The 21,911-nt window shown below is 64.6% G+C and overlaps 4 protein-coding genes across 5 annotated transcripts; 2 read left to right on the top strand and 2 right to left on the bottom strand.

The window, feature by feature from the left end:
- Positions 1-631: 631 nt before the first annotated feature.
- On the bottom strand, positions 632-9,318 carry LOC128919645 (G protein-coupled receptor kinase 5-like). Of its 2 annotated transcripts, XM_054225040.1 has the most exons (16): positions 9,179-9,318; positions 4,577-4,672; positions 4,346-4,458; positions 3,493-3,570; positions 3,196-3,296; positions 3,030-3,122; positions 2,881-2,944; positions 2,655-2,795; positions 2,384-2,574; positions 2,271-2,308; positions 1,983-2,072; positions 1,680-1,888; positions 1,463-1,600; positions 1,243-1,380; positions 1,016-1,147; positions 632-916 (listed from the first exon to the last, which is right to left on the bottom strand). In XM_054225040.1, the coding sequence occupies exons 1-16, from the start codon at positions 9,228-9,230 to the stop codon at positions 809-811; spliced, it is 1,782 nt and encodes a 593-aa protein (XP_054081015.1). In that variant the 5' UTR covers positions 9,231-9,318; the 3' UTR covers positions 632-808. The 2 variants fall into 2 exon arrangements, with proteins under 2 accessions (XP_054081015.1, XP_054081016.1); XM_054225041.1 differs by lacking the exons at positions 4,346-4,458; positions 4,577-4,672; positions 9,179-9,318 and adding an exon at positions 4,234-4,339.
- A 1,366-nt stretch (positions 9,319-10,684) lies between these two features.
- On the bottom strand, positions 10,685-14,065 carry LSM1 (LSM1 homolog, mRNA degradation associated). Its single transcript, XM_054225092.1, has 4 exons — positions 13,939-14,065; positions 13,207-13,275; positions 12,160-12,275; positions 10,685-11,211 (listed from the first exon to the last, which is right to left on the bottom strand). Exons 1-4 carry the CDS (start codon positions 13,982-13,984, stop codon positions 11,041-11,043), a joined length of 402 nt encoding a protein of 133 aa, XP_054081067.1. The 5' UTR covers positions 13,985-14,065; the 3' UTR covers positions 10,685-11,040.
- Positions 14,066-14,201: 136 nt separating this feature from the next.
- On the top strand, positions 14,202-19,719 carry BAG4 (BAG cochaperone 4). Its single transcript, XM_054225086.1, has 4 exons — positions 14,202-14,283; positions 16,348-16,608; positions 16,914-17,150; positions 18,216-19,719. Exons 1-4 carry the CDS (start codon positions 14,206-14,208, stop codon positions 18,717-18,719), a joined length of 1,080 nt encoding a protein of 359 aa, XP_054081061.1. The 5' UTR covers positions 14,202-14,205; the 3' UTR covers positions 18,720-19,719.
- On the top strand, positions 18,908-19,719 carry LOC128919667 (uncharacterized). Its single transcript, XM_054225091.1, has 2 exons — positions 18,908-19,145; positions 19,242-19,719. Exons 1-2 carry the CDS (start codon positions 18,908-18,910, stop codon positions 19,631-19,633), a joined length of 630 nt encoding a protein of 209 aa, XP_054081066.1. The 3' UTR covers positions 19,634-19,719.
- Positions 19,720-21,911: the final 2,192 nt, after the last annotated feature.

Below are 21,911 nucleotides of genomic sequence, written 5' to 3'. Positions count from 1 at the left end.
ACGTACAAATATTTACAACTCTCTACAAATGTACAAAACCCGGATTCGAATGTAAACCAAAGGCACCGGAAAAAGAGATTCACCGGGGCCCAAAGGCACGGGGCGGGGGGGGGGGTCCCGGGCACCCCCAGCACAGCCCCCCCCACCCACGGATGCTGCCCGTTGCACACCCACGTGCAACGTCCCCCCCCTCGCGCAAGGCTGGGGCACCCCACGGCTGCCCTGAGCCGTCCCACGAGGATGAGGAGAGCCCCCCCGCGTTTGAAAAAATTCCCTTTTCTGAGCCCGTTTCACACGGTGGTGGCCGGAGCAGGAGCGGGGAAGGCTGCGTGTGCCCGGGGAGGGGGCTCTGTCAGGGTGACCCTGTCCCTCCTGCGGCAGCAGGGCTGGGGGGAGAGCCGGGGGTGTCCCCCCACTCCAAGGCTGCCTTTGTTTCTATTTGGAAAGCGCAGATAAACCCGCAGCCCCCCCCACGCCCGCAGAGGTCGCGCGCGGAGCTGGCGATAAGATAAACGGGCTCAAACGCTGCAGAAATAGGCTCCTGCCCTGGCCCCTTCCCGGGGGGGGTGGACGGGGGTGGTCCTGCAGGAGCCCCCGAGAACAGCCTGGGGCAAAGGGGGCGGGGGGGGCTGCCAGGGTTGGGGTCGGTCCCTCCATCGCTCCCTGCCCGCGCGGGCAGCCCGTGTCCGTCCCCGCCAGCATCCCGCCTCGGCGAGCATCTCCCGGGGACCCCGGCCCCAGCGCCGGCCCGAGATAACCCTGAGAGGGCACGGGGGGGCTGGGGGCTCCCCTGGGACGGCGAGAGGGGTCAGGAGGGGGCCGGGGCTCGGCAGGCGGCGTTGGCCGCGGGAGGGTGCGAGTTCACGGCGGCCGGGGCCGGGGGGTGGATGGTGGTGCCGATGGTGTAGTCGGCCGGCTGCGAGGGACAGACAGACAGACGGCATGTGGTGAGCCGGGGGGGCGTTGGGACACCCCAGGCCACCCCCTCCCCAAAAAATACCTCCCCATCTCTTACGTGTCGTCGGAAGAGCCTCTGCAGAAGGCTGCGCTTGGGGGGCTCGGGCAGCTGCCTCCAGTCCAGGTCGGGGGAGCGCGTCCCGCTGGGTCCGAACACGTTGAGGTCCTTGAAGCACTCGGTCTCGATCATCTGGGGGGGTCGGGTCACCGGGGGTGACGGGCACGGGCAGCGCTGGCGGCACCGCGGCAGGGCAGGACCCCCCCGGAGCCCCGCGTCCCCCGTACCTCGTTCTGCCAGGGGATGGGGACGCTGCCGGTGGCGAACTTGGCGTAGAAATCGTTGTCGGTTTGGTCCAGGTTGACGCCCTTCACCGTCGAGAACTGCTCGATGTCCAGCACGTCCTTGCAATAAACCGCCCGGGGCTGCGGGAGCCCGACAGCCGTCAGCGGGGGGAGCGGGGCTCGTCCCCCCCCCGGCGGGTGCCCACCCCTGCCCTGCCCTTACGTCCGGCACGAAGGAGGGCGTCATGATGCCGGCCTCCAGGCGCTTGAAGTTGATGGTCCTGAAGAAGGGATGGCGCTTCACCTCGGCCGCCCCGTCGGCCCCACAGCCCAGCCGCTGCTTGGGGTCCTTGGCCAGGAGCTGGGGAGGGGGACGGGTGGTCACGACGGGGGGACAGAGCCAGCCCCGGCCCCCCACAGACCAGCCGCTCCCAGCTCACCATCTTGCAGATGGCCTGGGCATCCTCGCTGAACTTGTCCGAGTAGGGCTCCTGGTCCTCCTGCACCCGCTTCTCCACCTCCTCCCGCTTCACCCGCTCCTTGCGGGCGCGGAAGGGCGACTGCCCCTCGATCATCTCGTACACCAGGCAGCCCAGGCCCCACCAGTCGGGGCTGAAGGCGTAGCGCTCGTTGTTGATCACCTCCGGGGCTGCGAGGCATGGCCCCAAACCCATCAGCGGCCAGGCATGGCCACGACACGGGGACCCCCCGGCCAGCCCGGCCGGCGCAGCCCCCACGCTCACCCATGTAGCCGACGGTGCCCACGCGGCCGCGGATGGTCTCGCCCTCGGGGATCTTGATAGCCAGCCCCAGGTCGGAGATCCTGATGTGGCCTGGGGCAGGGAGGGGGTTGAGGGCATCATCCCAGGGAAAGTGCCCTGCACGGAGGGCAGCATCCCAAGGAAGGACCACCCCACATTCCCACAGGTTCTCCCCAAAACACAGCCAGAGACCCCCCCAGGAGGCACAGAGAGACCCATCCCCAAAGCCACGAGCACGGGCAGCACCAGACCCCGCAGCTCCCTCCTCACCATCATCATCCAGCAGGATGTTCTCCGGCTTCAGGTCCCTGCAGGGACAGAGGGATGGAGGGCTCAGCACGGAGTGGTCCCATCCGGCCGCCCCGCGCCCACGCCACGCTCACCGGTAGACGATGCCCTCCTGGTGCAGGTGCTGGAGCCCACAGCAGATCTCCGCCGCGTAGAAGATCACGCGCTCGTCCTCGAAGCCGGGGTTGCCCATGTTGTAGATGTGGAACTTGAGGTCGCCGCCGTTCATGATGGTCAGCACCAGGCAGAGCGCGTCCTTCGTCTCGTAGGCGTACGCCAGGCTCACCTGCGCGCCCAGCCCGGCCATCAGCGCCGGCCCCGGCCCCCCCCCCGGCTCCCCGGCCCCCCCGAAAGCACCACACGCACCACAAAGCGGCTGTTGACCTTCTCCAGGATCTGCTTCTCGTTCAGAGCCATCGCCTCCCCTTTCCGCTTCTTGATCCGCTTCTTCTCCAGCTTCTTGCAGGCATACATCTTCCCCGTGGCCCGCACCTGGCAGGCGCACACCTTGCGGGGGGGGACACACAAGGTGATGCAGGCTGAGCCCCCGGCCAGCCCCCCATCACCCCCCGTCCACCTTCCGTGGCCGTACCTCTCCAAAACCGCCCTTGCCCAGGATCCGGTACTGCCGAAACGTGTCCTTGGTGACCGACTGCCTGAAACGCACAGCCCGGGGGACGTCACCCCCCGGAACCCCCCCCAAAAGACCCCCTCAGACCCCCCCCAGACCTCCCCGCTCACCTCTCCAGGTACTTCCACTGCAGGAACCGGTCAAAATACATGCTGTCCCGGTAGTCGGCGAAGGGGTCCCCGCTCAGGTACTCGTGCAGGGGGCTGCGGGGGGAGAGGGGACGGTTGGGGCTGCCCTCAGCCCCCCTGGGCGCCCGTGCCCGGGCAGCGCACTCACCGCAGGCAGCTGCTGAAGAGGTCCTTGCAGGGGCTCTTCTGCAGGTCCTGCAGGCACCGGCTGGCGTGGGGCTGGCCCACCTCGGGCAGGAAATCCGGGGACTGCGGGGGGAGCAGATGGGTGCACCCCCCCGTCATCCCGGCTGGGCAACGGATGCCACCGGGATGCCCAGACAGAAGGGACGCAGCTCCGCGGCCAGCAAGGGACCCCCCCACCGCCGCCCCTGCTCCCGTCCCATCCTCACCCCGTCCTGCTCTGGCTGCCTGCGGGGGGTAAAAAAGCCCCCCTGGGACTCACCTCCTCCTTGAGGAACCGGCGGATGATCTCCTCCCCCATCTCCTTCCGCTTCTCATCCGGGGAGAGCTCGTAGTCCGCCTGGGATGCCCGGGGGAGAGGAGGGGGCTGCAGACAGTGCACCGGGCACAGCTCTGCCCTGTGCCCCCCGCCCAGGACAGGGACCCGTCTGCACCCCCCCAGGGGCAGGTGCCTGCGCCGGGGGCTCTGGGGGTGCTGGCAGCCCTCGGGGGTCTCCCACACGGCAGGGGAGGGGACGGGGGGTGGGCGGCCAGACCCGCTGCAGCCCCCCCAGCTCTGGTTATTCAGAAGCGGGGGAAAAAACGTCCTGCAAGAGCTCCGAGAGCCGGCACGAACGGGCTGTTTTAAAGGCATGTGCTTCCCATTCGCAGCCCCCCCCCAGCTGCCGGGGCTCTGCACGCCTGGGGGGCTCTGACTGCTCCCCCCGAGGCCCCCCCAGCCCTGGAAAGCCTCGCAGGGCACGGACCCGACCCAAACCCTTCAGCCATGGGGAACACGGATCATCTGATGGGGCTCTTGCTCCCCATCCGCCAGCATCTCCCGGCTCCGGGTAAACCCGGCAGCAGGCCAGGGCGGGCGCCCCAGCGGCATTCCGAGAGCCCCCTTCCCCGGCACGACCCAGAGGGAAACCAGCAGCGCACCGGGATGGGGGGGTCTCTGCCTCCCCCTGCAGCCCCCCGGGTACCGCTCCGCAGCTGCTGCCCCAGGGCTCACGCCGCCAACCTGCCACGGCCTCGGCCAAACCCCGACCAGCCCCATCCTCCCGGGAAAACGCCTCTGCACGTCAGCGTGGCCCAGCGGAGCCGGCGCGGTGGCATCCCGCGGGGTCCCTCACCACGGCGTCCAGGAAGCGGATGCAGCGCAGGAGCTCCGGCCGCGTCTCGCAGAACTGCCGGAAGAGCAGCCGGCCGATGGGCTGCTTCTGGCACAGACTGCCGTAGTCCCGCTCTGCAAGGGAAGGCGGGACGTGCCACGCACCGCACCGAGTGCGTGCTGCCATCCCGCGCCCACCACGCCGGGACCCGCCAGCCGGTCCGGCCGGTCCCCGGTGCCCTCCCCGGCTCACCCAGGCTCTTCCGCAGCTCATCGCACTGGCTGATGTGCGGGAACCGAAGGATCTCCCTCCACTTCTTGCTCCTGCCTTTCCGCTTGCCGCCACCTCCTGCAGCCGGGGGAGAGGGAGAAGAAGGGGTCAGGCTGGCAGGACAGGCGTCATTTCCCTGTCCTGGGGGGGTGACAGGGGGAACGGGGAGGCAGAGCCCCTGCCCAGTCCCGCAGAGCCGTCCGGTTCGGGGTTCCCCCCCATCCCACCACTGCTGGTCCCCAAAACCCATCGCTCACACACGTCCGCACCGGGGCTTTGGGCAACTCTGAAGCCACGTGGGAAAAGGCGCTGCCAGCCCTGCAGAGGGCTCCGACCCCCGAGGGGACCCTCGCCCCCAGCAGCCAAGGGGATCCCCACCCCCAGCCCCGCGCCGGGGCAGGAATAGGATCCCCCTCGGCATCAGTTGGCGCCGGGGGAGGCCGAGCCTGGTGGGTGCTGGCTTCCTCCCCAAACGATGCCCAAGCCCCACATCACTCCCTCCCGTAAACATCTGGTTTCCTTGTCTCCCCTCTGAGCCCCTCGTCCTGCCCGCAGGGCTGCAGCAGCCCGGCCTCTGCCTCCTCGGGGACTCGGGGACGGGGACGAGGAGGGGGCAGAGGGATGGCCCCGCAGCAGCGGCCGCTCCTCGCGGGCGGATGCTTGGCGCGTGAAGTCATCCCTGCAGGGACCTGACATCAGCGCGGCTCCGAGCTGGTGGCCGGCCAGCACCGCCCGCCGCCGGCCCCGGTGACGCCGAGGCGAGCCCGCGGGACGCCGCGGTGCTGGGCTCCGGCGAGGCCGGCGTTTCGGCCGGGCAGAGCTTCCTGCCGTCACCGCCTCGCTTCCTCCAGCAGGAATAGCCCCGCGCCAGCCAGCGGAGAAGCCTCGGCGGCGGCGCGGCACAGCACGGGTCGCCGGGCACCCCGCTCACCCCGACACCGCGGCACAGCGTCCTGAGCACTCGGCGCCCGAGGAAGAGGAGCAGCCGCTCCCCTCGCCCCGCGGTGCCCAGGCTGGAGCCCCCCGGGTGGCTGGCAGAGGGGAGATTCCCAGGCTCCCGCCCCAGGAGCCGTCCCACACGGGCGGCCCAGGCAGCCCCGGCCTCGCAGGGGTGCTCCGAGGCTGCGGCTTTGTGTCCGGGGTCAGCGAGATGCTGCCCACGCCATTCCCTCCCTGCCTCTTCCACAGACTGCAGGTGCCAGCCCCCAGCATCCCGCAGCACTTGACGCTTTACGGCGCTCCTTCCAAATTCCAACTTGTTTGCTGCGACAATAAAGATAAATTAACGCTCATCACCCGCGCCCCAACGCATCTCCCCCGGGGACGCGCTCCCGGCCGGGCTCTGCCGGAGCTCGCTGCGGGCTGGGACGGTGCCGCTGGGGAAGGGCTGGGGAGCAGGGAAGGAGAGGAGCTGAGCGCACGGGGAGGCTCAAGTCAGGCGTGTTTTGCCTCCTTCCCCGGCCCGCTCCCCTGCGGCGTGGCAAGCGCGGCACGGCCAGGGCGAGCGGGTCACAGCATCATGTCCCAAGTCCACGTCCCGTCCCCAGGGCATCCCCCGGTGAAACTGCACCAAAACCGACCCGCGGCAGAGCCAGGCAGCTCCCGCCGAGCCCCAGGGCAAAGGGGGAGCAGGGCTCGGAGCGGGACCCGCTCCTCCACCTGCAGCGAGCTCGGGCAAAGCAAAACCCGTCTCGTCCCTCCCCGGCACCCCCAGCCACCACCACCCCAGCCGGTTGCTGCAGCGAGGGAAGCCGAGACGCGGGTCCCAGCAGGACACGGAGCTAGAGCCTGCGCGAGACCCAAAGACCTCCAAGTAAAGGGGGGGGAAAAATACACACAATCCTTGTGCGGAGCTGGCTCGGCCTCCCTGGGCAGGCGAGAGCCCCGGCGAGTGCTCAGTCTGCTCCGGCCACACACGGCTGCTCCCGGGGGTTTCGGCTCCCCCCTCTCATCCCAGAGCATCAGGCTGCACCCCGCGGCCCTGGGCCCGGGAAGTGGGGTCCCCCCCGTGCCACAGCAGCCCAGGCGGCTTTCCACTGCTTTTTCCACGCCGGCCAGAACAGGAGACATCGCTGCCGTCTCCACCGCCGGCACGCGCGCAGGCAGGGCACCCACGGGATGGGCGAGTGCCGGCAGCGAGCCCCAGCCCCAGCGGGCTGCAGGGCAGGACCACCCGGCCCGCGTCCCCCACCGCCGCCCGCAGCCCCCTGCGGAAGCGGCTCTGCCCTCAGCTCGGTTTCCCAGGGCGGAGCAGGATCCCAGCGGAGCCGCACAAAGGGCCGGCAGCCCTTCCTGGCCCAGCATGGGGCTGCAGGGGGTCCTGGGCACAGCCACCCCCCCGCCAGCGCAGACCCCTTGGTGCTGGGCAGCAGAGCAGTGACAGGGACACGCCGGTGGCATCCATCCCCTCTCCCACAGCGTCCTCTGCAGGGTCGGGGCATCGGGAATGGGGACACGCAGGGAGCAGCCGTGGCGGGGCATCCCACCAGGGAAGATAAAATGAGGAATTGGTGCTGGCCTCGGCCCTGCTTCCCCCGGTTGAACCGTGCTGGGAACCCCCGTGAGGCCACCGACGCTGCCGAGCCGACCGCGGCAACCAGAAAAGCTGCGGAAAGCAAAATAAAGCCGTTCCTCGGCGGAAAGGAGCCCACGTACCAAACGGCACGGCGCACGCGGGGCGACGTGTTACACCAACACAAGCTGCCGGCAGCGAGAGCCCCGCGGCAGGTGGGAGCGTGTCCCCCCCGGGTCCCCCACCGCCAGTCGGCGCGTGGTGCGATGGCACCGATGCCTGGCGAGGCACGGACCCGGCTGCCCCCGTCCCGGTGAGCCATAAAGCCTTACTCACCCCCTCTTATCTCCCCTGTGCCGGGTTTTTATCCCGGGCACTTCCGCGGGCGGAGAAGCCCTTTTGGCTCCCGGAGGTTCGGGAGCCCTCGGGGACACCTGCTCTCCCTCGAAAGCTCCAGTGGCCCCAGCGGGGAGCTGGGCACAAAGTCCAGCCAGCCAGAGCCCCCTGCAGCCCTCGTGGGGCCGGGCGGGGGGATCAGCCCCCCCAGACCACCTTTTTGGGGGGCAAAGCCCCCGGATGCGCAGCAGGAAGGGCCACGAGCCCACAGCTGGGCAAGCCCCTTTGGAGGGGCGCAGGGGGCGGCAGCAGCCCGGGGAGGAACGATGTGACCCCCCCAGCGCACCCCGAGGACGGAGGAATTTGGCCAAATGCAGTAACAGGCGGCGGCGACGGCTGCTATGGGGTGCAGGGGCCAGACCCCACCAAGCCCCCAGCAGGAGGCCGACCCGCGACCCCCAAGCGTGGGGACCCCCCAGCCATGGTCGGTGGGGGCTCAGCTTTCCGCCAGGACGGCTCCGGTCCTCCCCATGCCGCCGGGGAGGGAAGCGGGACCCAGCCCTCGTCCCGCTCCGCTTCCCGGCTTCCGGCGCCTCTCGCAGCCGTCGCACACCGACATTAACCCGTTTGGTGCCCGTGGCGGCGGAGCCCCCCTTGCACTCCAGGCCAAAACCCCCGGCTCCGGCTCCAAGGAGGCTCGGCTCACATGGGCGGCCGTCGTGCATCCCGTGGCACAGGAGCAGGGGCCAGCCCCCAGCAGGGAGCATCGGTGCCAACAGTTTGGCTGCCCCAAGTCCCCGACGCCGAACCTCTCCCTCCCCGGCACGGGCACCGGCACCTCTCTGGCCCCACGTACGAGCCGGCCCCATGGCGTCTCCGGTGCTGCTGGAATCCAGCACGATGGGGGTAAGGAAACCTTTGGAAGACAGGGATGTGCAAAAAAAATAATAATATGCGGTGACCTTCAAGCCACCCCGTCCCCCGCCTCACCCGTGGGGCTGCGCCGGTGGCTCTTGGGGCCGTTTGCTTTTCGGTCACAAAGGTTCAGCGACGAGGGCGCCGGTTTTCCAAAGGAAACCAAAAGCAAACAAAAGGCGCCCGCGCTCCCCCGGGATCCCGTGCCAAGCCCCGGTTCTGGAGGGGCACAGGCGCCCGCAGCCTCTCGCCCCCCAGGCCTCACCCCAGCAGCTGGCGGGGGGCTCCGAGCGGGGCGGTGGCACCGGCAGCACCCCGTCTCCGCCGCCGCACCGGCAGGGCCATGTTTTTCCTGGCAGCGCCCGTTTCGCCCAGGCCTGCGCCCGGCCGTCCTGGCACCAGCGAAGTTTTGCTCGCGCGAGCCCCGTCCACGCCAGACACGTCCTGCTGGCACGGACGGACGGACGGACGGAGGGGCTCTCGGCCGACCCACGTCCCGAGCCCGGGGCGCCCCGGCACACGCAGGGCTTGGGGACACGGGACCCAAACTGCGCTGTAAATTCCGTGCCCCACGTCCCCGGGTCCGCGGGGCGGGTGGGACGGACGCGTCCCCCGGCGCGGGGTGCAGCGGCGGGGCAGCCGTCCCCTCCCGGGGGGCTCGGTGATGCCAGCCGGGGTGAGCCCACCCGGCCCGGGACGGCGGGAGGCGCCGCGGGTGCCCGTTGGGAGGGGGATGCGGGGGGGGCGGGGGGAAGGCGGGATGCGGCGTGGGAACGGGGAGCGGGACGGGACACCGGGACGCGGGTGGGGGGACGCGGTACCTTCGCGGGCCTTGAGCAGGACGGTGTTGGCCACGATGTTCTCCAGCTCCATGGCGCGGGGGGGCGGCGGGCGGCGGAGCAGCCCCCCCGCCCGCACACCATGCCCGGCGCGGGGCGGTCCGGCCGCCTCCCGCCGCAACCGGCCGCCTCCGGGGGGGCGGGGGGGGGGGGAAGGAGGGGAGGGGGGGGGGGTGCGTCACCGCCGTGACGTCACGGGCCGCCCCCTGGCGTCACGGGCTTATGTAAGGGGCAGCGCCGCGCCCCGCCGCACGGGAGCGCACACCCCGCTGCGGGGGTGTCCCGTGTGTCGTTCCCCCCCCGCCAGGTTTGGGGGTCGGGCGGCACCAGCTCCTTGCAGCCCCCCGGGAGGGGGGCACCGACCCCTGGACCCCCGGCAGCTGAACAGCCTTCATCATCCTCCTCCTCCTCCCCCGGGAAACGGGAGCCCGGAGCCCCAGGGAGGGCAGCCCCCTCCCGCCGTCCCAATCCCCCCCCTCCAAAGCCCCAGGGGCGGCAGAACAACGAAACCGAACCATCCGCCTCCTCCCGGCGGAGATTCCCCGGCTGCGGCAGCCACCGGCTCCTGAAGCCTTTGGGGGGTTTTCTCCTCATTAAAGCAAGAAACTGCAGTTCCTTGTTTACGCCTTTTTTTACCACCAAATTCCCAGGGCCCCACTCCGGCCCACGCCAGCAAACGCAACAGGGAAGACGGGTTTTTCTCCCCAAAAGTGAGAAGGGGCACAAGGAAGCGCTGGGGGGGGGGAAGGAGGGGGGCTGCCCCCGCTGGTGGCTTCCCAGGAGGGCGGCCGTTCACACGGAGCGCGGAGCAGGGCTCATCCTTGCGGGGACATGAGCCACTTTGGAAGAGAAAACCCACTCGTGGGGACCCCCCCCCCCGCCCCGAGTCCCCCCCTTCCCCAAGAGGGAGCATTTCGCTTTGCGGGGAAAGGAGCCGGGAGGTTTTGCAGGGAGCCCGCGCCGCTCGCCGCCCACGTTCGCCCCCTCCTCGCCCCACACAGGAGCTCCCACAGCCCAGCAGCCGCCCAAAGCCAACCCAACACCAACCACTACCTCCACCATCACCTAACGCCCCCAACAGCACAGGGACGAGCTCGACACAAAGGACTCTCCTACCTGCCACAGCCACGCCGGCTCCTCCAAAGCACCGAGGCAAGGAGCCGCTGCCCCCCAGGCCAGCCCAGCCCAGCTGCAGCACATCTTCATCAGCAGGTAATTAGTGGGCTCAGCTGCGGGGGAGCAGCCGCAGCCCAGCTGGAGAGAGCCACCGCCCTTGTTGGGGTGCGGGGGGTCCCCAGGCCCTGCTCCCCATCCCAGGGAGGGATCTCGCCACATCCTCGAGCTTTTCCATGATGCCAGCCCACCCCGCGGCAGGACCGAGGGTCCCGTTTCCCCCCTGCGCAGCACCCGGCAGGGACAAGAGTTGGCAGGAGTGTGGTCGTCCCAAGAGAGGGGGAAACCCTCAGGTCCCGAACACAGGCAAATCCATCGCTGTTGAGATCAAGGATTTATTTACACGTCAAGGAAAACTCTCACCCAGAGTCACAGGAGGAGGAAAAAGCAAACCAACCCAAAGGACCGAGCGATTTGCCTCCTGAACACAAACGCTCGCGCTCCCCAGCGCGCTTGGCCGCCTCTGGGGCAGCCGATCGCCTTCTCTCCTTCTCCGCAAGGAGAAACTAAAGGCATGATTATTATTTTTTTTTTTTTAACAGTTATCTGCGCCACAGAAAACACAATCTGAAAATAAAAAACTGCCTTTCCAAAGAGACCTGCCCAGGCGCGGGCGGCTCACGGAGCACCCCTCGCTCTGCCGCGGAGGAGAGGGCCGAGGGGCGGCACGTCTAGTACTCGTCCAGGGTATCCGCGCGCGGGACCGAGAGGCCCCGCTCCTTCAGCGCCTGCACTTTCAGCTTCTCCGACTCCTGCTTGGCCTGCTGCTCCAGACGCTGCTCCTCCAGGATCTCCTCGATGGAGACCTGCTGCAGAGGCGTGTCACTCTCCTTCTCCAGGTCCTGCAAGAGAAACAGCCCCCTCAGCGCCGCGAGGCGGCCGCCAGGACCCGCGGCTCTGCTTTCGGGGTGTTCCGGGCTCTGCCCCCCGTGGGCCGACATCGCCTCCGCTGAGCAGCGGCCGGTCTGGAGGGGCTAAAAGCCAGCAGAGATGGGAAAGGCCCGTGGCAGATCTGCACTCCCGTTTCCGTTGGGATAGTAACACACATCCCTCGTGTGCTTGGGCTTCCGTCACCTCCGAGCGCTTCCCACAGGCACCCCTGGCCTCACGCTCCCGGGGAGAGCGGCATCGCTGCGCCACGGACGATGTGCTCCATCGCTCTTGCTAATGTCACCGGAGCGGGACAGTTCCCGATGCGGGGACCAGCCGTAGCAAGGGCTGCCCCCCCCACTCTGGGCTCTCTGCTGGAAGGCAGCGCGGGGGCTTGGTCCTGTGAATGCTCCGGTTCCCCCCGGGTCAGCGCCCATGGGAGGGGGCTCCCGGGGTGCAGCCGGGCTGAGCTCAGCCCGAAGGGCCGAAGCGAAACAGTGCTCGACTCCTCCCGAGCCCATCCCGGATGGTGTCCCCTGCTGCCGAGCCAGCAGGGAGGTGACAGCCCCACAGCCAGCCACTAATGACACCCTCCCGCAATGCCACACACAGGCCGGGGCTTCCCCGTGTCATCCCAGAGGAGCTGCAGCCGCGGGACGGCACCTCTGCCCCCGCCCTCGGATACACGGCGGCATTTTCGTGATGGTTCAGCCTGGACCGGCCCCAGGAGGGGGCTCAAACTCCAGCCCCGCAACGAGACAGTGACTGCGTTTCACAGCAGACAGACGGACACCCAGCTCCGGTGTCCACCTCGGCAGCGCTGCTTGGAGTCACGTCACCACAAACACCACCAGCTCAGTCCCGGCGCGGCAGCAGGCAGGGAGCAGGCAGGGAGCAGGCAGAGGGAGCCGCTTACTTACTATTTCCCCCAGCAGCACAACGTTCTCGCCTCTCACAACAAAGATGCCTCGAGGGATGTCCCCATACTTCTTGCCCACGTGGATGCGCTCCACAGTCTGGTGCAACACCAAGTTTGCTGCAGCGATCAAGAGAGAGAGGAAAATAATCCACATTTCACTGTGTTTTCCAACTATAAAGAGCGTCTCATCCCCTCAGCCGGGCAGAAAACCCAGAGCAGCGACGGCACCGGCACTCTCACGCCTCTGAGCCGGATCACTGAAGGCACCGACCGTCTCCCCGGCTGAAATGCGACGGATGCAGCACCTCGGGAGCAGCAGGACCAGCGCCTGCGCTGCAAGGCAGCCTCTGCCCCCCGGCAGCAGGCAGGGCAGGCAGGGCAGCGAGCCCAGACCACCGGGGCCCGAGTCCACCCAAGCACCACGTGCCGATGGCAGCAGAGAAGACAACGTCATTGTTGGTGCTGCGGGTTCCGGGCAAGGACCAAGGCACTTGATCACGAGCACAAACATCACCCGCATGTGTCCTGGGCTATTTGTGCCCAAAAAGAGACAGCCGAGCATCAATCCTGGACGCAGTCAGGAGCGGGGGAAGCACCCAGTTCTGGGAGAAGTCTCCGTGAAGCACCAAGTCTGGCAGGACACGCAGGCGGGTGTTTAATCCACAACACAAACACGCTCTAAAAATACAATCCGCAATCACCTCCCTCTGCGCACAACTAAACGGCTTTCTTTTAAAACTCATGGTTTTAGCCAAGGAAAGGTGCTCAGGACCAGCAGGCAATGGGCTCGTTACGCAGGCTGAGAGGGGACCACGGAACGGGGAGCTCTCGCCAAACCCAAACTCCCTCTTTACTGCTACGCCACTGTTTGGGACGGGAGCTGCTCCGGTAAGCACGGCCATGACGGATGCTGGAGCATCGCCCTGCTCACACCAATGGGCTCGGTGGGGGTCTCCTCCTCCTCCCCGCCAGCCCCTGCACATGGCTGCCACTGGAGCGCGCCCACAGCCCAGCCGGAGCCCCCAGTAACCCCCCCGTGCCGACATACCGAACTGGTCGATGCTGCGCAGGTACCCGATGAGCGTCCGGCCGTCCCGCAGCAGGACCAGGTGCTTCTCTGCGAAAGAGGGAGAGTGAGGGGGTCAGCCATGGTCACGCGTGGGCATCGACACCCCCCACCCCACAACACACATTGGGGGGGGCCAGTGATGTGCGGGTAACTGCCCCAGCAGCGTGAAGGGGAGCGAGGACGCCTCCTGTAGCAGCCCCACGCGGGACCAGTGTCCACGGGAGGGGCAGCACCCACGAGGAAAGGGGGGGGGTCCGACTGCCCCATGGGGGGGCAGCACCCACGCAAACTGGAGGTCCGTCACCCCCTCACGGGGGGCAGCATCGATGGAGAACGGGGGGTCTGACCCTCCACGGCGGGGGCAGCAGCGACGGGGAAAGAGAGGGTCCGACCAACCGTGGGGAGCAGCACCCACGGAGAAGGGGGGGGTCCGACCGGCCGCGGGAGGGGGCAGCACCCACGAAAGCTGGCGGTCCGCGCCCCCCACGGGGGGCAGCATCGGCGGAGAGTGGTGGGTCCGACCCCGCAGCGAGGGAGCAGAGCCCATGGGGACGGGGGGGGCCGACTCCCCACGGCGAGGGCAGCACCAACGGGGAAAGAGAGGGTCCAACCACCCCACGGGGAGCAGCACCCACGGAGAACGGGGGTTCCGACCCCCCACGGGCAACGGTGCCCCCGGGGAAGGGGGCTCCGCCGCCGCGGCGCACTCACTGTCGATATCCTGGATGAGGCTGGCCGTGCCGGGCATGTAGTTCATGGTGCCGCCGCGCCGCCCCCAGCGGAAGCGCCGCCATGCGCCGGTGCCGCCGCCGCCGCCCCGGAACCGCCCCGCCGCCGGGCGGGGCCCACCGCGGCGCTTGCCCTTTTAAGCCGCGCCGGCTGTGCCCGCGGGGCGGCCGTTGATTGGTCATCGCCGGCGGGGGCCTGGCCGCCGATTGGCCCGCGGGGCGGGCGGCGGCACGGGGCGGGGCGGCGGCCATGGAGCCCCGCGACCGCGCCGCCGAGCCGGGCCCGCCGTGGCCCCCCGGGTCCCCCCGCCCGCCGGCGGCCGCGCAGGTAACGGCGGGGGCTGCGGGGAGGGACGGGCGGGCAGGGCTGCGGCCCCGGGCTCTGCCCCGCCGCGCACGGGCAGCCGAGACGCCCACCGCACGGCCATCGGGACGGTGCCGGAGGCCGGAGCCCCGGCGGTGCGGGTCAGCCCCGCGCCCCCAGCGCACACCCGGCCCCAACGGCGGGGGAACGACGGCACCGAGCCGCGACGCGCTCTCCGGACCTTTACTCTCGTCTCTTCCCTCCTAACGTCTCATTTCCTTATTTTTCTCAGCTCGATTTCCAAAAAGATCCGTTTGCATTAAAAATCTACCCGCCCACCCCACCGGGCTTGGGCCGGTGTCTCGAACTGGGTAAAAACCCCACAAAATGGTGAACTCGGTAAAGTTTTACCTTCGTATCCAGTTCACGGTGACATTTCTAGGGCGCGTGTTTTAATGGAGAGCTCACGGGGGACATGCCGCCATCCTCGGTTGGTTTGATGCCGAGATGACCGCTGGGAGCTGGGCATTGCCGGGCAGGATTGATCCCGGTCCTGGTTAACCGGCCCTGCACAGGGTCCCGGTCTTGGTTAACCGGTCCTGTACTGCGTTGTGGCCAACGCGCCCTGTGCCGGTTACCAGTCCCGGTCAACCGGCCCTGCAACGTGTCCTGGTCCCGGCTAACTGGTCCTGCACCATGTTGCGGCTAACCGGCCCTGCACAAGGTCCCGGCCCTGGCTAACCGGCCCTGCACCATGTCCCGGTCCCGGCTAACCGGCCCTGCACCGGGTCCCGGTCCTGGCTAACCGGCCCTGCACCATGTCCCGGTCCTGGCTAACCGGCCCTGCACCGGGTCCCGGTCCCGGCTAACCGGCCCTGCACCGACAGACGGAGCTGCCCCTTCCTCGGAGCCAGTGTGCGGCTGGAGGGTCCGGCCACTGCTGCGTCCCCCTCTTCCCAGGTGTGGCACACCAAAACTGGAGCCGCGTCAGCGCTGACATTTGTGCCACAGACCCCGCCAGCGGAACAGCGCCAGCAGCGTGGGGCAAAGGGGGGGAAAAAGCTGGAAAGGGGGGGAAAAAAGCCAGCCCCGCTGCACCCCACGACTTGCTCTTCCCGACTCTTATTATTTGTTGTTTTTATTGCAGCAATAGCTTTTTTTAGGGGCCGTTGCGCAAATACTGTGTGAAGGGAAAGGCTTTTCTCTTTCCAAAGAGGCTGTCTGCTGGCCAGACATAACTGTGGCTCGTTTTAATCCTATGGGATGTGTAGGTTTGATCCAGCTCTTTCATAAATCCCGGCACACAGGTGATACAATCTCTCCTCCGTCAAACAGCTCGTGGGCAAAAAACTGCTTTGCTCAAAGCTACAGGGAGTCATCCTGAAATCCCAATGCTTAATTATCTCCGCTACAGTTAGATGGAGGCTCATGTTCAATACGCATTGATTGCTGGAGTGTGTTCAGATAAATCCTCACTAACGTCCTGGGTGTACAGACCTTTCACACGACGAGTTGTCAAACCCGACCGCTCCCGCGCCCGCCGCACGACCTGCGGCTCGGGGATTGCAACACCCTGCTCCCCCGGCCCCAAAACTGGTAGATCTCGTCTGTTTGCATCATTTCTGTTTGCAGAACGAAAGAGGAAACAAACTTTCCTGGAGTGTTTTTCATCCACCGGTCGGTGACTACACCGACGTGGTTGAAGCTCCAAAGAGGTTCAGGCTTGTGAGGAGTTCTACGTGGGTTTCTGAGCAGGGCTTATGTGCAAAGCGTGGTTAAGATCGGTGTATCCTCTCTCTTCCCACCATCCAGGCAAATCCATCCCGCTGTAATGCCCCCGACACTGCCCAAGCGTCCTGTGAGGATGGTGGGACCAAAGCGTTTATTGACAGTGGCCAACCGAAAGCCACGTTGGAGCAGGAAAAACCTAAAACTGGGAGAAATCAGCTCGGGGGCGAAGAAACCCCCTAGTGAAATGCTGCAGGAAGGGACAGTCATCTTTCCCCGGGCTGTGCTGGGCTGGAGTGGAGCCCCCCTGCCCTGTGTCCATGCCCCATCCGCTTTCCTCTGCTCTTCCCTCCTCTCCAGGCCATGGATTCTCCCTACGCAAATGGAGCCTACAGCCCCCCATACCCTCCGGCTCCCGGTGCCGCCCCGCACTACGCCGGCCTGCCGCAGACACGGGGGTACTACTGCTCCGGGCCCCCGCGGACCCCCTACCCCACCGAGTCCACGGGCATGTACCGGCCCCCGTCGCCCGCTCCCCCCTGGAGCTACGCCCCGCCGGACTGCCCTGCCGAGGGGTCCTCTCTCCGGAGGCAGCAGGTTCCTGGCTACTCCCCACCGCAGGTAAGAGCCGTTCCCAGCCCCGCCGTCGGTGCAGCTGCTGGGCTTGCGCTTCCCAGGATGGAAGAAGTTGTTTTACGGGGCCGCAGCAGAGGGAAAGCCCCCAGTGCCTCCTGCGCTGGATTCGTGGGTCCTAACGGCAGCTTGCCCTGCCTGCTTTTATTCTTGTAAAAACTGGTAGTCACCCCGTTCTCCACGCTTGTGGGCTGGGAAAGCAGGACCCGGGCATCAAGGCTGAGGCTGTGGCTATTCCCAGGGCTGTCTGGAGTGACTCCGGGGGTAACGTGTTCCCCCCCCTTTTCTTGCAGACCCCGGGAATGCCCATCCCGCAGTATCCGTATGGAGACAATCCCGGGGTCACGCCGCAGGGGCCTCTGCCACAGCCCAGACCCCCGGAGGACACGTGGGCTCCCCCCATCTATGGGGTGCAGCCCCGTTACAGCTGGCCGGCTACTCCGGCACACGGGAACCCATTTGTCTCCGAATCCCATCCACACTGGACCGGCAGCGGAGCTCCTTCCCACCCTTCCCCATGGGACTCAAAGGTACGGATGATGCTTCTGCAGTTCTTCCCGGCTGCCGTCAGACCTCCTAGATTGTACGGCTTTCCTCAAAGCCTGCCTCTGTCTCCTGGGAATGCCCCTTTCTCCAAGCACAGTTACTTTAGGTGGAAACAAAGCAGCAGGTATCCAGAGTACTGCCAGCAAAATCTCCTATTTGCATAGCAAAATCCACGGCTGTAATTCCAGAAAGGTGCTGGAGATACCAGATGTACCAGGGCAGGTCTTGAAATGGGACAGACCTCGTCTTGCTTGTCCAGTTCTTCTCTCTCGAGCAGCAAATGCTGCCAGAAATCCTGCAGCACAGGGTGCGGGACAGACCCGCGGGTCAGTTTGCAGACTCTGGTATTCCTCTGCAAGTGCTTGGTTTGGGCACAGTCATCCTCTACTGAGGAATGATTTAAGCAAAAAATTAAAGGAAGTGATGCATTTGGTGGGGTCTGTTCATCTCAGGTTCCTCTGGATTTAAGCAGGAGTGAAATGATTCTCCAGAGGTTCGGTCCCTGGGCAGCAGCAGCCTGGATGGGGGATGTGGGGATACGGGGATGGGGGCTACTGTTATTTGGGAACAGCTCGAAAGTGCTACCTGCAGAGAAACGTCTTCTCCAAAGGGGACCATGTTGAAATCTATTTAGCATCTCCCCTGTTGATGGGTAACGAGTGCTCAGTGGCTCACGCTGTTTCTTCTAGACGTGTGCCTCTTGCCAGGGATCTGCTCTTTAACAGCCTGGGACAAGAGCATGGGTCCCGTGTCCCTCTCTGGGACTTTTCACAGAAACCAGCCCGCTTGGCAGGACACGGGGTGCCAGCCCACGGGGCCGTGATGTGTTATGATGTCATGGTGTGTGACAGTCTAGAAAATGCTGCCCAGATCCCCGGTAACATCATGCCTAACCCCGTCTGCCCTGTCCTCCCAGGCATTCACACCTCAAAGCAGTCAGTGTCACCTGCCACCCCGTTCCCTCAGCCCTGCCTGCCTTTCTAGTGAGAGATTAAAGACCTGGCTTTAAGGGAAATGCACTTAAGGATTTTTCCTCCTTCTGACTGTAGGACAGTGCTTACGACAAACCTGAGCAAAGCGCAAACCAACACAACTACTATCCCGATGTCCATCACCAGCACTCTGGGACCATGAATGACCACAAGCCAGCCACGCTGCTCAGCGCCAAGCCATCCCCCTCCAACCCCAAGGTGCAGTACAGCGCCCAGCCCCAAATGTATGACAGCGCGTCTCGGAAGCTTTTAGCCGGGAACCGGGAGGCTGGTTTTAAACCCGGCGACCAGCATTCATCAAATTCCGCAGCCATCCAGCCCGAGATTCAGAGAATCCTCCACGTTATGGCGGAGGCTGAACAGCTGGAGCAAGAGGTGGATGAATTTGTAGGAAAAAAGACAGATAAATCCTACCGGCTTCTGGAGGAGATGTTGACGAAGCTGCTGTTGGAACTGGATTCCATCGAGACTGGTGGCCAGGACAGTGTCCGGCAAGCCAGGAAAGAGTCCGTCCACAGAATTCAGGCCATACTGGAAAAACTGGAAAGAAAGGGATTGTGAAAGCACATCAGCCCCAACACACAGTCTGTTGCTGAGGTTCCAAAGAGTTTTAGTTCTGTTAAATCTCATCTCTTTCTGCTACGCACTATTGACAATGGAATAGCAATAAGCCCTGGGTTAAAAACACAAACAAAACCACCAAAAAAACCCCCCAACCCAGCAGCCCGGCCCCAACCAATAACCTGGCAATGGACAAATTAAGAGAGGTCCAAAGCAGCAAACGGAATTGTTTGTTCCAGGCCTTGGAAAGGCAGAACCACCCGAGGTGCTTACGCTGTAGGGGTCTCCATGGGAATCCACATCCTCTGCATCAGCGGGAAGAAAATCACTGTACAAAGTTCCCCAAACCAGCCCCCATCTCTGGGTGCCTCCTGCAGCAGCAGCAGTTCTTTACGCAGCTGAAACTTCTCAGATGTGGTCACAACGGTACGTGCAGCCACAAACCAAGACTCTGGGCTTGTCGGTCACTGTGTGTCTTTTCAGCTTCAGCTTCTTCCCATAAAAACTTGTGTGTCGTTGTAGGGTTTTGCTTGGTTTTAGTGCACTCAAGTAGCTACACCGAAGTGCTGCAGAAAGGGACCACGCTGGCAGCCCATCAACGCAAGCAGATGTCACGTCATGCTGTTCCTCCTCTGTCGCGAAGGGCCAGTCCCTGGTTTCCCCCGTGGACATGGGAACACAGCCTGGAAACCTCCGTTCTGCCACTGGAAAGGAGAGGTACAAGCCGAGGAACGATGTCGGAGCAGAGCAACCCAAAACGGCAGGACGTTTGGAAACGCTTTCCAGGTCACTTGGGTGAAAATCCACTTTTTAATTGTAACGTCCTTCCATGTACTGCAAGTTTTGTATTCCACTGCAATGCCACCCTGGTGGCACTGCGCAACGCGGAGGGGAATGGCTCAGCCTGCTGTTAATCTGGTTACAACATGGTAAGTGAATCATGACTGTGTGTGACGAGGTAATAAACCCTGATAACTTCTAAATGTTATTTTGTAATTAAGACGTCTCAAAGTCTCTTTTCTTTAAAAAGAAGCCGTGGGCAAGGTTGTGTAACTCTAACCAATGCAGGTTACAGCCAGGCAGTCTCAGCGGCCGATGGTTAGGGATGAAGGCAAGTCACCTCCGAGGATCCTGGTTTGGGGGTGCTGGGGTACCGTGTCCCCCATCACCTCCCACGTGGTGCAGATGCCTCAGGAGCCTTCAGTCGGGCTCCGGACGGGTCTGGAAGGGGTCTTGGCGTGCCTGAGGCTGGGAGTGCCCTGACCGCGGGCTCTGCGGGCTGACAGCTGCCCCTGTCCTGACGGCACCCGGCAGATCCCACACCATTCCCAGACGGGGCTGCGCGCACGGGACTGACCTTTGCCGCTGGTTGGATGTGTCTGGCATCACGTGCAGTGGTCAGCCTGCAAAAACAGCCCCGGCTGAGGTGAGCCAGGAAAGAGCTGAATGTCCTGGGACGGATAAATGCTGGGTTGCTATTTTATTTCGTCCTCTGGCGAGACAGAGAGCAGCCGGGCCAGGCTGTCCCTCCTTCGGATACAGCATGAAATCCGACTTCTGAGGACGGGTGGCTGTACTGGGAGATAAAGCAGATAAACAGACCGATGCCCTGTCACTATACCCAGCCCCAGTCAATGCCACCTTTCTTTCTCTGACAAAGGCAGCAGTGTCGGCAGCATCTCCAGGAATTAATCCGTGCTTTGGGTTTGTTTCTTTCTGTGAAAATACTCGTGGTAGAGATGATTTCCACACTACCAGCCTTGCTACCAGTGGCTTTTTAAATCCAGAGGAATGAAGAGCAGCACTCTGGTGTCTCTACCCTTTTCGGTTTATCATATGGTTGAAAATCTTGTTAAATGCTGCCTCTAATGTCCTGAAATCTTTCCCGAGAGACTGCTGCAGGTTCACTGAATTAGCCTGATACAGTAATAACTTCATTTAGTTTTTTTGAAAGGGAACATGAGCAACAAAACCTATCAACCACTCTGAAGAAATGCTCGGTGCGGGGGCAGAAAGCCGAGTCCTTGTGCTGCAGGATCGTTAGCAGACTCAACTCCAGATTTACCGCGTCCTGCCCTTCTGATCCTTTAGCATGCCCTGCAAGGCTTGGCTGTACAAGGCTATGAAGGAGATGAAAAAATAAAGAAGGAATGTAAAGAGACCTAACTTGTCGCATTCTGGAGAAGTGAAGAGGTGCCGAATCCAGCCGTCGGAGCCGCGGTGCGCGCAGCACGCTGGCAGCAGCCTGAGCCACGCTCTGCCCCAGGCAAAGGCTGCGGGGGTGGCTGTGCTCTCGTGGGGCGAAGGGGGGCTCGGGAGGAGAGAACTGGTGACGCCGGGGGGCAGAACAGCCTCTGCTGCACTTCTCCTTGGTGCTCAGGGCACGGCTGCGCTCTGAAACCACCCGTACCTGGCTGGAAGGCTCTCCTTTCTGCTGGAGGCGGATGCACGTTTGATCCCGTAACTCATACTGGGGAGTGGAGCCAGCCCCGATTAAAGCGTGACCACCCTACCCTGACGCTTCGTTCTCCGGCCATTTCAGGTTCGGCACCAAGTCCAGGCCACAGTCTCACCGCATTTGTGCTCTCCAGGGAATTACCAAAGAGCTCATTCCATCCTCTCTTACCACATTTGTTTTTTTATTTGGTTGGCATGGCTGTTGAAATAAAGGTTTGGATTCCCTTTGGGCAGGATCTAGCCAAAGTCTGAAATTTCTTGCTGCAAGAGGTGGCGCAAGTCCTACTTCAGCAGAGAAAGTGGAATCCTTCAGCTTGTCAATCAGCGTGGATTGACTTCTACAGCCCGCGGAGCTGTAAAGGACAAGTCGCGGCGCCGGCTGGCGCCTTCACACCCCTGCCAGCCGCAGGGTCTCCCCGCCTTTGCTGGATCAACCCCTTTATCAAAGCGCCCCAAGAAGGGGCAGAACTGCAGCCGAGCTCTAACCCCCCACACTCCGAGAGCTGCTCCCCGAGCACCGCGGCCACCAGCCCCGGGGCAGGTGTCCCTCCCGCTACCCGTGGGCTTCACAGCTCTTTCTGCCACCGTCACCTGGGTGAGGTGGCAACAGTCAGGGCACTGATGTGTCAGCCCTGCTGCTTTTTTGAGGACGTGGCGTTACCAGCAGAAGTGCTGCAGCAAATCACTGCTTACAGGTACGTGAAAAGAAGCAGCCAGCAGCCAGCTTCAGTCAGG

This window comes from Rissa tridactyla, chromosome 20 (assembly GCF_028500815.1).
Source record: "Rissa tridactyla isolate bRisTri1 chromosome 20, bRisTri1.patW.cur.20221130, whole genome shotgun sequence".
Classification (NCBI taxonomy): Eukaryota; Metazoa; Chordata; class Aves; order Charadriiformes; family Laridae; genus Rissa; species Rissa tridactyla.
Note: the sequence above shows the minus strand (reverse complement) of the source record. Positions and strands in the feature narration are given on the sequence as shown.

What these genes read in the sequence shown, in the direction of transcription:
- LOC128919645 (XM_054225040.1), bottom strand. Translation starts at nt 9,230, where the DNA reads ATGGAGCTGGAGAACATCGTGGCCAACACCGTCCTGCTCAAGGCCCGC. An exon ending in TCCGCTTCCTGGACGCCGTG is followed by an intron (nt 3,571 to 4,345) that starts GTGAGGGACCCC and finishes CGGGCATCCCAG; the next exon opens with GCGGACTACGAGCTCTCCCC. An exon ending in CGCCCTCCTTCGTGCCGGAC is followed by an intron (nt 1,381 to 1,462) that starts GTAAGGGCAGGG and finishes GGGCTCCCGCAG; the next exon opens with CCCCGGGCGGTTTATTGCAA.
- BAG4 (XM_054225086.1), top strand. Translation starts at nt 14,206, where the DNA reads ATGGAGCCCCGCGACCGCGCCGCCGAGCCGGGCCCGCCGTGGCCCCCC. An exon ending in CTGGCTACTCCCCACCGCAG is followed by an intron (nt 16,609 to 16,913) that starts GTAAGAGCCGTT and finishes CTTTTCTTGCAG; the next exon opens with ACCCCGGGAATGCCCATCCC. An exon ending in CTTCCCCATGGGACTCAAAG is followed by an intron (nt 17,151 to 18,215) that starts GTACGGATGATG and finishes TTCTGACTGTAG; the next exon opens with GACAGTGCTTACGACAAACC.
- LSM1 (XM_054225092.1), bottom strand. Translation starts at nt 13,984, where the DNA reads ATGAACTACATGCCCGGCACGGCCAGCCTCATCCAGGATATCGACA. An exon ending in GCGCAGCATCGACCAGTTCG is followed by an intron (nt 12,276 to 13,206) that starts GTATGTCGGCAC and finishes TGATCGCTGCAG; the next exon opens with CAAACTTGGTGTTGCACCAG. An exon ending in TTGTGCTGCTGGGGGAAATA is followed by an intron (nt 11,212 to 12,159) that starts GTAAGTAAGCGG and finishes TTTCTCTTGCAG; the next exon opens with GACCTGGAGAAGGAGAGTGA.
- LOC128919667 (XM_054225091.1), top strand. Translation starts at nt 18,908, where the DNA reads ATGGACAAATTAAGAGAGGTCCAAAGCAGCAAACGGAATTGTTTGTTC. An exon ending in TCTCAGATGTGGTCACAACG is followed by an intron (nt 19,146 to 19,241) that starts GTACGTGCAGCC and finishes GTGTCGTTGTAG; the next exon opens with GGTTTTGCTTGGTTTTAGTG.